The sequence below is a fragment of the Eurytemora carolleeae genome, unplaced genomic scaffold (assembly GCF_000591075.1).
Source record: "Eurytemora carolleeae unplaced genomic scaffold, Eaff_2.0 scaffold145, whole genome shotgun sequence".
NCBI classification, from domain to species: Eukaryota; Metazoa; Arthropoda; class Copepoda; order Calanoida; family Temoridae; genus Eurytemora; species Eurytemora carolleeae.
Genome location: NW_019396195.1, coordinates 399,412 through 413,580, shown reverse-complemented (window position 1 = coordinate 413,580; position 14,169 = coordinate 399,412). Strand labels below are relative to the sequence as shown.

The 14,169-nt window shown below is 33.5% G+C and overlaps 1 protein-coding gene across 1 annotated transcript in view; it reads left to right on the top strand.

The window, feature by feature from the left end:
* The first annotated feature begins 4,947 nt into the window (after window positions 1–4,947).
* Window positions 4,948–14,169, top strand: part of LOC111697840 (rhophilin-2-A) — a 43,792-nt gene continuing 34,570 nt past the window's right edge. Inside the window, exon 1 of the mRNA XM_023467968.1 lies at window positions 4,948–5,282. Within this exon, the coding sequence (XP_023323736.1) occupies window positions 5,229–5,282 (54 nt within the window). The 5' untranslated portion in view covers window positions 4,948–5,228. The remainder of the gene's footprint in view (window positions 5,283–14,169) is intronic.

The window sequence follows — 14,169 nt, the reverse complement described above, 5'->3', positions numbered from 1 at the left end:
TGCATTGATTTATAATGATTTCAATTTATAATTACTTTCTCCTTTCATATATTTATCCTTGAATGGATCCTGTAATCCCGCAATATATTTAGATGTCGTCTTTGTCACAGTGAGTATTTCGGAAGAAAAGCATATACTTTATATAGCAAAAGTACAATAAAGCACAGCGGTTTAGGGATAATCTAAATATATAAAAAGATTCTAACAGCCATATAGAAAATATTTAGGGGCGCCAGCAGCACGCCAAAACCTCGATTTATTTAGAGTAGCGTGTCGAAAAATCTTATTTTAAGAGTTTTTAATGAAATAGCGGGTTTTCTTAAGCGGCCAAACCTTATTTGACATAAATAAGAAGTTTATGGAATAAACTCATTTTTGCCAACACCCCCTCCCCCCCNCTCTTCCTCCTCCCCCGTGTTTTAATTGATAAATTGACTTCCGTGTCATTCAAAGAACCGGGAAAATGAAAGAGAAGAAAAACTAAAACTTATTGATAATAATATTTTTTGTTATATTTCATATTACCTTGAAATATTTGAACCTATTGATTGTATAGTGTCCAAAAATAATTAGATGTCCCAAAACTATTAGATGTCCCAAAATTATCGAGTTATCATGAAAAGTTTGGTATTTAAAAATCAATAAGCTTATATCCAAAAAGATTTATAAAGCCATACAATTTTTTTTCCAGCGTTCTAAACAATTAAAAACTAAATTGCCCAAGATTTAAGAATCCCAATTAATTGCATATATAATATATAATTCATAATTTTTTGGCCTTAAGTTATGAATTTACCCTTTCAAAGGAAAAGGTGGTTTATTAAACTCATTGCATGCTTAAAGCAATTTATGCAACACAAACGTTGCTGTTTTCAAGTATTTTGTAATCTTCAACCATGTTTTGGTCTTATAATTTGCATGCTGCAAGTTATTGCGCTGCTTTGATAGGTTTTTTGCAAAAAGAATTCAGAGATACAGAATAACAGGATACAGGACACTGGATACTTATAACAGGACACAGAATAAAGGTCACCCTACCCTTCCTGCAAAACTCAATACTTGGTGAAAAACTCCGCCCTACTAGTTCCACGCCCTTGGCGGTAAAATTAAGCATGAGAGGCATGAAATTGATCCATCTATCTATCAACTATCTATCTATCGACTATATATCTATCATCTATCTAGCTGAATATCTATCTGAATTCTATGTCAATATAATAAAGACGATTTTTATTAATTATTCTTTAATCCCTGACAAATATTTTTTAAATTACAAGTTTACATGTAAACAAAGCGAACCTTTTATTGGACAATGTTAAGTGTTTGCGCGCTGTTTAAAAGCTTGATAGATATCTAAATTAAAATAGAAAGTCGTCACCATTGTATTGTTATATCCAACGAACCAGAAAAGTATGAAACAGGAAGATGATAGTTATGAGTTGAAAATAGTCCAATGAGCATGGGGACACAGCAATCGTGAAGTGTTAACTGACCCATTTTACTTAAATTAGTGATTCGATAAGTGTTCATAGTAAAACTATTTGCCTTGTAACAACATCGCATACACTTAAGTATTGCTATAAAGCCGTCTTCCTATTTCAGAGTTTTCTGGTTATCACACTGCATGTAGTTCCTCATTTCTATATGTTGGCAACTTCGCCCCCCCCCCCCTAATCTTCCCTTCTTTAATATTTAAGCACCCCATCATACACAATTACCAGTGAACCACATAACCATTAGGAAACCTAAAAACAACACTTTACTCCTCTGAACACGACATGGACAAGGTCAAACACTCATTTTGCACTTTAAATACCAAACCTAAAAAGGCTTCCTTAGGTTTATAGTAAATGCCGTACTCTTAAAGTTTCTTCCCGAACTGTATCAGTCCATGTACAATCCGTTCGCTATGAATATCAAACAGGACACAATCCACATGGCTCAATTCCGTAAACTATTAACGCCACTACCACAGGGCGCGATCTCGTTACCCAATGCATTATACATAATTCTAATTTGAAACAGTGATTTGATCAAGAAAGTTGCATTAAGTTAACAAAATGGAAATATTTTTTTTAAGTGGTGATTTCATTTTTCTTTTGGCGAAAAAATAAATAGCAGACTTAACACTCTAGCAGGGTCGTAAATAAGGATTTTCTTGGGGAGGGGGGGGGGTAAATTTTAAAGTTTTGCGCTCATTCCTGCCAATTTTTTTACCCCCCCCCCTCCCTCCGTAGACCATGCAAAACCATATTCATATCAAATTATGGGTTTTAGCTGGGTTTGATTTAAATTTCCTAATCATTTCTGGGATCAACAAACTCTATTAAATTAAACGCTTCCTTTACCACCTTTTAGCTTTCACCTTTCTTAATTAATGCACTAAAGGTTGTCCACTATAAATTGGGACTTTTTGAACAGATTATAATTTAGCAAATCCCCAATATGAAAAAATCCGCGATGATCAGCCACCTGAGCCCTGGGAACAAATTAGTTGCAGTGCTTTGAAGAATATTCATCGTAAAGTAGAATAAGGCCATGAAAGAGCTAGGAGTTGATGAAAATGTAGAATGTAGACTGTAGACTGTAGACTGTAGACTGTAGACTGTAGGTAGACTGTAGACTGTAGACTGTAGGTAGACTGTAGACTGTAGACTGTAAACTGTAGGTAGACTGTAGACTGTAGACTGTAGACTGTAGACTGTAGACTGTAGACTTTATACTGTAGACTGTAGACTGTAGACTGTAGACTGCAGACTTTAGACTGTAGATTGTAGACTGTAGACTGTAGACTTAGACTGTAGACTTGTAGACTGTAGACTGTAGACTGTAGACTGTAGACTGTAGACTGTAGACTGTAGACTGTAGACTGTAGACTGTAGACTGTAGACTGTAGACTGTAGACTGTAGACTGTAGACTGTAGACTGTAGACTGTAGACTGTAGACTGTAGACTGTAGACTGTAGACTGTAGACTGTAGACTGTAGACTGTAGACTGTAGACTGTAGACTGTAGACTGTAGACTGTAGACTGTAGACTGTAGACTGTAGACTGTAGACTGTAGACTGTAGACTGTAGACTGTAGACTGTAGACTGTAGACTGTAGACTGTAGACTGTAGACTGTAGACTGTAGACTGTAGACTGTAGACTGTAGACTGTAGACTGTAGACTGTAGACTGTAGACTGTAGACTGTAGACTGTAGACTGTAGACTGTAGACTGTAGACTGTAGACTGTAGACTGTAGACTGTAGACTGTAGACTGTAGACTGTAGACTGTAGACTGTAGACTGTAGACTGTAGACTGTAGACTGTAGACTGTAGACTGTAGACTGTAGACTGTAGACTGTAGACTGTAGACTGTAGACTGTAGACTGTAGACTGTAGACTGTAGACTGTAGACTGTAGACTGTAGACTGTAGACTGTAGACTGTAGACTGTAGACTGTAGACTGTAGACTGTAGACTGTAGACTGTAGACTGTAGACTGTAGACTGTAGACTGTAGACTGTAGACTGTAGACTGTAGACTGTAGACTGTAGACTGTNCTTGTCTACACTTTCCATTTTGTACCTTATAGTACCCCCCACAGGGTTGGTTTACTAATATAAAACACGGAACTGTTATGTATGTATTCTATACTGAACAAAGTACTCATAAATTCTGTAACTGCAGTATATCATATTATATTATTAAGTCAGATGCAGAGTTACCCACAACAAAATTCTCATAAAAGGAATACGACTGTTGGATTTCAGTTATGATTTGTCTGATAATCTATATATAAATTTAGCTTGTCTGTCTGTTTGTTTGTTTGTATCCAATAAACGTCAAAACGGCTGAACCAATCAGGCCCAAATTTTGTGTGGACCCTCACCTGGCCCAAGGGAAGGTTTATAAATGAACAAAATTTAAAAATTAACCTCCATCAAAATTCGATTTTTATTAAATTTTTGAAAATTTCTAAAATCCACGAAATTTTTTGAACGTACACAAAGAGAACATGTTCACAATTGAAATAGAAGATGGGCGCGAGGCGCCTTAAAAGCCTAGTAACATTAAACTCACATAAAAATGTCGCCTTTCTATTCCATACACTTATAAAGATAGGTTTTCATTGTACAGAGTTTGAAGTATTTGATTATGTGAAGATATTGATGTGGGTAAAAAATGGGGAATTACAGTAATAACCAGAAAATTCTGGAATAGTAAGACGACTTTTAGAATCTAGTTTTATTTTTAAAAATTCTATGACGACGAAACACAATAATTGTGCAGTTTAAAAAGACCAATTTCACAAAATAAGTGTCTGGTAAAACCATTTGCTTTGTAACACCATCACATACACTATATTGCTATAATTTAAAATTCGATGATGGTGATGGACCAAACCTCTGTAGAGTAAAAAAGTAGATGTTAGTTCCACATTTATTGAAAATATATTTCGGTCTTGGTTGACCCTCGTCAGTTCTTGAGATTGTTTTTTCACAAAGATTAAAAACAAACTGTGTAGATGTGTGTGTATGTCGTCTTCCTATTCCATAGTTATCTGGTTATCACTGTAGTTTTAATAATATCTTTGTCAAGGCAGTCATCAATTTATAAAATATCGATTTATGAATTCGTATCATAAAATTGGTTACCAAAGTAAAACACAGGAATTTGTTAAACAATAAAAAGATTTTGTTAAATGTCGTCTTCTTGTCTGAGTTATGCAATCCTAATTTGTAATTGAAGAATTAGCTTTACCAGTACGCCCCCCACCCCTAAAAAAAGGAGATACTAACATCTGAATTAATCTAAAAAAGGTTATCACGTTTCATCCTTATCATATCTCTACTCTTAATTTACAAATTGGAATTTTACAAATTAAATAGCTTTTAATCACGTTACTAAATAGATAAAACTTGTAAAATTATTTTTTATATTAATCATCTTTTTATTTTTAGATTTCCGATTGCATTAGCCAGCTTAACAAAGAAGAGTGTAAAGATGGAAATAAGTAGACATTCTCTATAGATATTATTGATAGTGAATTCTATGTTTACGATGAACAAGAATGTCGTCTTATTCGTGGAGAACAATTCCTTGTAAAAGAAATGCGCCGTTTAGCTGAAGTAAGAAGTGATAAGTAATAAACTCAGGTGCATAAAGTTCATAGAATGTAGATTTAAAGTGATAATATGGATTGATTAAGTGCCAGAATTATGCTGAAAAGTGAAAAGTGAGAATGCTCAAGTGGGCTGTATTCCCTAAACCTGAGGAGTTCAGGAAGAGAATAGTGGTAAGTACGATACTATTGTTTACACCCCCTCCACCCACACACACACACAATTCAGTATTGCATCTGTTTTTCCTGTTGGTTCATAAATAGGTCCTTGAAGTTTTACGCTAATTATAGCAGTCGCATCAAATACTAAAAATCCAATACATACTCCGTATATGGTGCTGATCGTGCCATTTATTAATTTTGCATTTTCCTGGACAAACTTTTCATTCCTCTCTGATACTGTATACCATCCCCTCTACCTTTTCCTTGATCCCCCCCCCCTTGCATTCTATTCTCCACCATCCCATCTTTCCAATCCCGATCTCCCTCTCTCTAACCTTTTTTCCTTGTCCAATCCCGATCTCCCCCTCTCTAACCTTTTTTCCTTGTCCAATCCCTATCTCCTCCTCTCTGACCTTTTTTCCTTGTCTGCAATCCCGATCTCCCCCTCTCTAACCTTTTTTCCTTGTCCCATCCCTATCTCCACCTCTCTAACCTTTTTTCCTTGTCTCCAATCCCGATCTCCTCCTCTCTAACCTTTTTTCCTTTCTGCAATCCCGATCTCCTTCTCTCTAGCCTTTTTTCCTTGTCTGCAATCCCGATCTCCTCCTCTCTAACCTTTTTTCCTTGTCTGCAATCCCGATCTCCTTCTCTCTAACCTTTTTTCCTTGTCCAATCCCGATCTCCCCCTCTCTAACCTTTTTTCCTTGTCCAATCCCGATCTCCTCCTCTCTAACCTTTTTTCCTTGTCTCTAATCCCGATCTCCTTCTCTCTAACCTTTTTTCCTTGTCACCAATCCCGATCTCCCCTCCCAAACCTTTTTTCCTTGTCTCCAATCCCGATCTCCTCCACTCTAACCTTTTTACCTTGTCTCCAATCCCGACCTCCTCCTCTCTAACCTTTTTTCCTTTTCTCTAATCCCGATCTCCTTCTCTCTAACCTTTTTTCCTTGTCACCAATCCCGATCTCCCCCTCCCTAACCTTTTTTCCTTTTCTCCAATCCCGATCTCCTCCACTCTAACCTTTTTTCCTTGTCTCCAATCCCGATCTCCTCCTCTCTAACCTTTTTTCCTTGTCTCCAATCTCGATCTCCCCCTCTCTAACCTTTTTTTCTTGTCTTCAATCCCGATCTCCTCCTCCCTAACCTCCTTTCCTTGTCTACACTTTCCATTTTGTACCTTTTTACAATTATTTCAATATTGAATCCGGTCTATAAATATGCTTTTAATATTCACTTTTTCGTATTTTTAAGATAGCCGTCTTTATTTTTTTTAATACTTCGTGCTTTCTTAAATTCCAAATTTGAATTCGAATGAATATAGTTTATTATTATCTTCAGTTTACAAGTGTTTTTATGTCGATGACGCATAGTTAAAAAATTTGTATTAAGATACGGTGGTAAGCGATCTTTTAATTGCACTTTCCTTAACTTAAGCTATATTACAGTTTTAATTGTTAGCAAGCTTTTAACGAATTACAAGAAATCTCAAGTAATTAAAGAGAAGCTTTTAAATTGACAGCTTCTCTTTGTTTCCACAAATTAGTAAAACTTAAAGAAATTACCTGGAACCTGATCCGCATCAAATGAAATGGATCTTAAGCCCTGGTTTACACCATCAGGTTTCAAAAATATAAAGAACTATAGTACTTAGAGTTAATGTAAATCAGAGCAGAAGTCGTTTCTACATGTTGCATATAATTTGACTGGGTACAAACACGTAGATTAATTTGATTCACGTAACTTCTGTATTATGTGAACAATAACAATATGCTAATTCAAGGGAGGTTTCTAAACATCTTTAATCTTGGTGGTTTTAAAACTTATTATTTCTAGTTTACACTGTTTTTTAGATATTACGTAATGTCTGGATATTTTTTCCTTGTTTTACTTTACATAGGCAATATCAAGGTATATCTATGTATATATATATATACAGTAGGCCTGGTCCAGTAACACTTGTTCAGGCAGTCAGGCAGTTAGAGCCAGATTCAGGCCTAATAATACCTAAATACTTAGTTTTCAATCAACAACGATGTATAATAAACACGACTGTGAAGTGATACAGAAGTTACTAGGTTAAAATGTTAAAAAGAAGGGTTTTAATACCACTAACTCCGCTTTTTTCAAAAAGCTGATGGTAGACTTAATTGATTTTTTTTGTGAAAGAATAAAAATAACATTTTCTCAAGAAATAGAAAATTTCTTAAAGAGGAAAATATATAGAATGCTGAAGTGGTCCCTCAGGAAAATATTTGAAAAACTATTTTTATTTTGTTTTGCATTTTTCCTGACAAAGGAATTGAGTTTTTGTCACAAACTCTGATTTTGTTATCTCTATATGATCTTTATATACCTTAGATATTTCAAACTATGAATGTTTTTTAGATCAAATAATGATAGTTTGAAATATCTAAGGTTAACACTATCAGGTTGAAAAGATATAGCGATTTGAAAATCAGAATTTGTGGCAAAAAACTCAGTTCCATTTCAGTTTACATATTCATCTTATTGCGCATGAGGAAAATACCATATTTTGACAATTAGATGTTTTTCATATTTTAGTTCTATATTGAGAACTTGAAAGATTTTTTACTGATATTTGTTTGTAAATTGGACGTTATCACAAATAATATATATTAATATCTATCAAGGTGTAATACAAAAATTATTTGTATTTTATTAAAATATTAAAAGTGATCCTTGAACAGGCCTTTAAATCTATATTGTTGCAACCTGATGTCGTAGACCTTTAATATTTAAAACCATGGTTTCTCTTTTATCAAAATGTCTCTGTTTACACCATTAGGATTACTTCCCTCAGTACTGGAAATGTAAGCGAATATTATTGTTTAAAACTCTCGAATTTTCTTTTCGGGGTCTATACTCCATACATTGTGTAAATATTAAGAATTAGCAAGAATGAGAACATTATTGAAAATCAGAAACATTTCATGAAATGGTAAAATTATGGGGCCGTTATCTGATGGAAATCATCGAAAAATTACTTTGTGGCTAGCTTATCAAACCTTTCACGAACGGATTTTATAATGGGCAATCATAAGATAAAGTTCCATTTTTCATGTTTACCCCAAAGCCTAAAAAGAACAATCTGATTTGATTTGATTTTCTAATTACCTAAACGAGTTTATATGCATAAATTTAAAGCTTTACTGAATTTTTTATATGAAGCTTCTTTAAATCAAAATGCCACCTCGGTATTTTTCACAATATGGCGACCAATCACCAACCAAGTAAAAGGTTACTCTATTTCAATTAATATTTACGACGAACTGACATTAATAAAAAAAAATTGTTTAGAATTTCAAAATATTTACTTTTTAGTAATCCAAACCCTTTAATAAGAGAAGAAAGTCCCCATAAATTTAGAGAACGGAATATTTTGGTGAGTAAAAAAATTATTTTTATATTTTCTCAAGAAAAATTTGGTTTCTTCTTCTAATCCTTTAAACTATATATATATACTTTGCTTGTTTGGGTGTCTGTCTGTTTGTTTTTTCCGTTTGTCATGTGTGGAACCTCACATGACCCCATGGGAGGTTTACGGATGCACACAGTTGCAAAAAGTTGTCTCAAAACATTTCTTATAATCGTTAAATTTTAAAAATGCACAAAAAATTGCAAATCCAAAACAAATTTCATTTTTGTTTGATCGAATTGATAAAATGCTGAAAGATTGAGCAACTATTAAAAGTTAAAACAGAAGATCTGCGCGAAGCGCCCTGAAAGCCTAGTTATTTAAATATTATTAAACATATTAATGTTTGGAATAAAAACAATCTTTAATATCCAAATGCACTATTATATGTACAATCCAAAATATTTGTTTACGCTCAAAGGAAGAGTTACCTCAGGTTTACAGGGAGCGTTTGCCCATGTTTAAAGAGAGTTTTTACTGAGGTTTACAATGACTGTTTGCCCATGTTTAAAGAGAGTTTTTACTGAGGTTTACAATGACTGTTTGCCCAGGTTTAAAGAGAGTTTTTACCGAGGTTTACAATGACTGTTTGCCCAGGTTTAAGGGGAGTGTTTGCCCTGCTTTAAAGGGAGTTTTTGCTCAGGTTTTAATGGAGTGTTGTTGAGGTGTAAACGATGAATTACTCGGTTTAAAGAAAGTGTCTGCTTAAGTTTAAAAGGAATGATTGCTTGGTTTTATAGAGAGTGTTGGCTCAATTTAAAACGGAATGTTTGATCAGGTTTAAAGGAAATGTTTGCTCAGGTTTACAGGGAAGGTTTTCCCAGGTTTAAAGAGAGTGTTTGATCAGGTTTAAAGAGAGTGTTTGATCAGGTTTAAAGAGAGTGTTTGATCAGGTTTAAAGAGAGAGTTTGATCAGGTTTAAAGAGAGTGTTTGATCAAGTTTAAAGTAAGTATTGCTCAGGTTTAATGGGAATGCTTGCCCAGGTTTAAAGGGAGGAATGCTCAGGTTTAAAAGGAATGTTTGATCTAGTTTAAAGGGAATGTTTGCTAAAGTTTAAAATAGTGTTTGATCAGGTTTATTGGGAATGTTTGCTCAAGTTTAAAAGGTGGGATGCTAAGGTTTAAAGGGAGTATTGCTCAGGTTTAAAGGGAGTGTTTACTCAGGTTTAAATGGAGTGTTGCTCAGGTTTAAAGGGAATTTTGCTCTGGTTTAAAGGGAATGTTTCCTCAAGTTTAAAAGGAGGGATGGTAAGGTTTAATGGGAGGTATGCTGAGGTTTAAGGGGATTGTCAAATTAGGTTTAAAGGGTATGTTTGCTCAGGTTTAAAGGGAGGGATGCTAAAGTTTAAAGGGAGTGTTGCTCAGGTTTAAAGTTATATATATATTCTTATCACCCTGTAAATATACGAAATAAATATACTCTGTATCGCCCTGTAAATGATATGTGAAAAATGCTGTATCATCTTGTAAACGAAAATAGAATACATTCTGTTTCACCCTGTAAATGGTATATTCTGTTTCACCCTGTAAATGGTATATTCTGTATCACCCTGTACATAATTATTCTGTATCAGCCTGTACATAATATAGGCGGTATCACCCTTTACATAATATATTCTGTATCACCCTGTACATAATATATGCGGTATCACCCTTTACATAATATATTCTGCATCACCCTGTACATAATATAGGCCGGTATCACCCTTTACATAATATATTCTGTATCACCCTGTACATAATATAGGCGGTATCACCCTTTACATAATATATTCTGTATCACCCTGTACATAATATAGGTGGTATCACCCTTTACATAATATATTCTGCATCACCCTGTACATAATATAGGCGGTATCACCCAATGCATAATATATTCTGTATCACTCTGTTCATAACAAATTTTGCATCACCCTGTACATATATTTTGTATCACCTTATACATAATATATTCTGTATCACCCTGGACATAATATATTCTGTATCACCCTGTACATAATATATATTCTGTATCACCCATTACAACATATAATCAGTATTACGCTGTAAATATATATACTGTATCCCCCTGTAACTATATTCTGTTTCCCCCTCTAAATATATTCTTTATCACCCCGTTTATATATTCTGTATCACCCAGTAAATTATATAGTCTGTATTACAATGTAAATATTTTCTGTATCTCCCTGTAAATATTTCTGTATCACACTGTAAATATATTCTGTATCTCCCTTTAAATATTTTCTGTATCTCCCTGTAAATATTTCTATATTACACTGTAAATATATTCTGTATCAACCTGTAAACAATATACTCTCTATCACCCTTTACACAATGTACTCTGTATCACCCTGAAAACAATATATTCTGTATCACCCTGTAAACAATATGTTCTGTATCACCCTGTAAGCAATATATTTTGTATCACCCTGTAAACAATATATTCTGTATGACACTGCAAACAATATGTTCTGTATCACACTGTAAACAATATGTTCTGTATCACACTGTAAACAATATGTTCTGTATCACCCTGTAAGCAATATATTTTGTATCACCCTGTAAACAATATATTCTGTATCACACTGCAAACAATATGTTCTGTATCACACTGTAAACAATATATTCTGTATCTCCCTGTAAACAATATATTCTGTATCACCCTGTAAATATATGTTGTATCACCCTTTAAACAATATATTCTGTATCTCCCTGTAAACAATATATTCTGTATCACCCTGTAAATATATTCTGTATCACCCTGTAAATATATTTTGTATCACCCTGTAAACAATATATTCTGTATCACCCTGTAAACAATATATTCTGTATCACCCTGTAAATACATGTGACCTTGAAACTTTATTCTCTTTTCCCAACTGTTAAACTTTGTTTAACGATGTATTCATATTTCAAAATAAATTTTTCACGAAAATGAAGTTTAATTTCTTTTTCTTATTTGAAAAGATTCCATCTTCTGTGGACCATCCATTTACTAAGTAACTTAAAATCAAGAAACTTTTTTCATTTTACAGTTTTTCATTAATTTGTATTCACTTGAAGAGAAGATGAAGAGGTTACAATTAAGTAAAACTCACGTTTGTGCTTTACAATGATGGGTTGGTTGAAATAACATTGACTAAAAAGAGAAAATAAATCATTCGATAAGCATCAAATCAAATCAAATCAAATATTTATTGCACGAAGATAAATATAACCAAAAAAGAACAATCCTCGTGAAGGAAAATTAATCTGGGAGGCCAGAGACCGAATTTAAAGAATTTAAGCTGCGGTTTAAATTTAAGCCGCGGCTTAAATATGGTTGGTTCCACTTAAATTTGTTTTAAATATTTCAAGATTTAAGCCGGCGGTCAATTGAAACCGGTTTTTGGGGATTTAAGACGTGGCTTAAATTCATTAAATTCGGACACTGGTTTTCATAATTTTACCTTCTCGTTTCTGTACAATTCCCTTTTACAGTCATCTTCTATAAATTTTTAAAAACGCATTAGATTTCAACCTTATTTCAATATTGTAAATTAATTCTCAATTTCTCGTAATCTAATTAACAGAGAAAAATATACAATCAAAATAACGGAGTTACTATATATATATATCTGTAGGGCTAGGCAAAGTTCCTTTTTTTTAATTCAGTTAACATAACAGAAAAAAAAGGAAAAAAAGCGTCATTACTAAACAAACGGACACACTTAAAATATTAAAACCTGTCAAGTCCGTTAATTTTATGCCCACTAAAGGTTAAAAACTAGATTACGAGTTAAAATCGAACTCTAACTTAAAGGGCCTTTCATTCGATCACGTTTATCGTTAACGATTGAAACATGATTAGCCATATTCAAAGAAAAAAGAAAGCCCAGAAATGAAAAGCATAATTAATTTAAAACGTGATATGACATAATATTGAGAAACCATAGAAAATAAAAGAAGAAGCCGCCTAGAGTCCTACAGAACATGTGCAGAGTGCAGAGATACAGTAGTTTGAAAATAAAGAAATTAAAGAGCAATTTATAAATTACGAAGTTATATTTCACTGTTTTGCATTTTAATATATACTTTCTTAAAACCCATTCTCCATTTTCTTCTGATATTATTTTCTCATATTTTTTTATATAGCGTTAAATATCAGGGTTTTAGGCAAAAATAAGAAATTTTCTGTCAGAAAGTTTAATACTAAGAAAGTCTACTTGCCAATTCAGGTTCGCTTCTCTTTGTCCGAAATCTTTCAAAATTCTTCCTTGGATAGCCGGGATACACTTCAATACTTCTAGTTAAGATTTTATTCCAAGAAGAGTTTATGTAGGCCCAGGGGTGTATTATGATTTTAAGAATTACAGAAATTTACATTTTTTAATGTTTCACTAAACATCATTTATTTTCCTTTTCGTCAATTAAACGAGAAAATCCCCGACCCACCAAAAACATGTTCCGCTCCGCGCAAACGTATCTAACTTCTTGGAAAAAATAACGTTTTTTCAAAGAGGGGAGGTTTGGATGAACATATACACCCCTGTATAGGCCTCCTGTTCTCGGCCTAGATGTTTGTGTCTGATTAGCATAATACAAGATGATTTGGGACTGTTTTGGAAACACGGTTGTAAACTTTAGTTTTCTTCAACTAACAGTTACTTCATGATACACTCATTTTAGGAAATCTAAGCCCGAATTTGATGAATTTATGCCGCCAAAATCCGCCAAAACCGGTTTCAATTAAGAGCCGGCTTAAATCTTGAAACATTAAATACAGTTTTAAGTGAAACCAACCACATTTGAGCCGCGTCTCAAATTTAAACTGCGGCTCAAATTCTTTAAATTCGGTCTCATATATATATATATGTCTGTCTGGCTTTCGATCGGACCCAAAGAAATTGAGTCTTTGTCACAAACTCTGATTTTATAATCCAATATCTTTTCAACCCAATTTTGTAGACTTTAGATATTTTAGACTATAAATTATGTTCGATCAAATAATCTAAGTTTGAACTATCAAACGTTTGCACAATAATTTTGCAAAGATAAAGGGATTAGCATATTTGACATATCATGGACGGCTGAAAATGAAAATGTTGTTTGGAAAAATGTACTAATTTAAACCGAAAAAGGGCAACTTGAAAATAAGCGTTTGAAAGGTAAAATTGTTGCTAGGAAAGGGTGGTGAAACCCGTAGGATCAACTAACAAGTATATTCAATGCCAAGAAATATAATCTAAATTAATTCGAAAATTATACGTTTTAAAAAGGAAGCGTTCTTAATTTGTATTTGGTGTACAATGATTGAATTCTTTATTTTGATATCACAAGAATATTATCATTCAAACATTCATTAGAATGGTGAACTTTCCCTAAAAGGATCATACATAGTGAAAGTCAGCATGACTTTAATATCAACCATATCTGTCCATCCCTTTCTTTGTTGTCATCCTTCTGCTTCTTTAACATTTCCCCC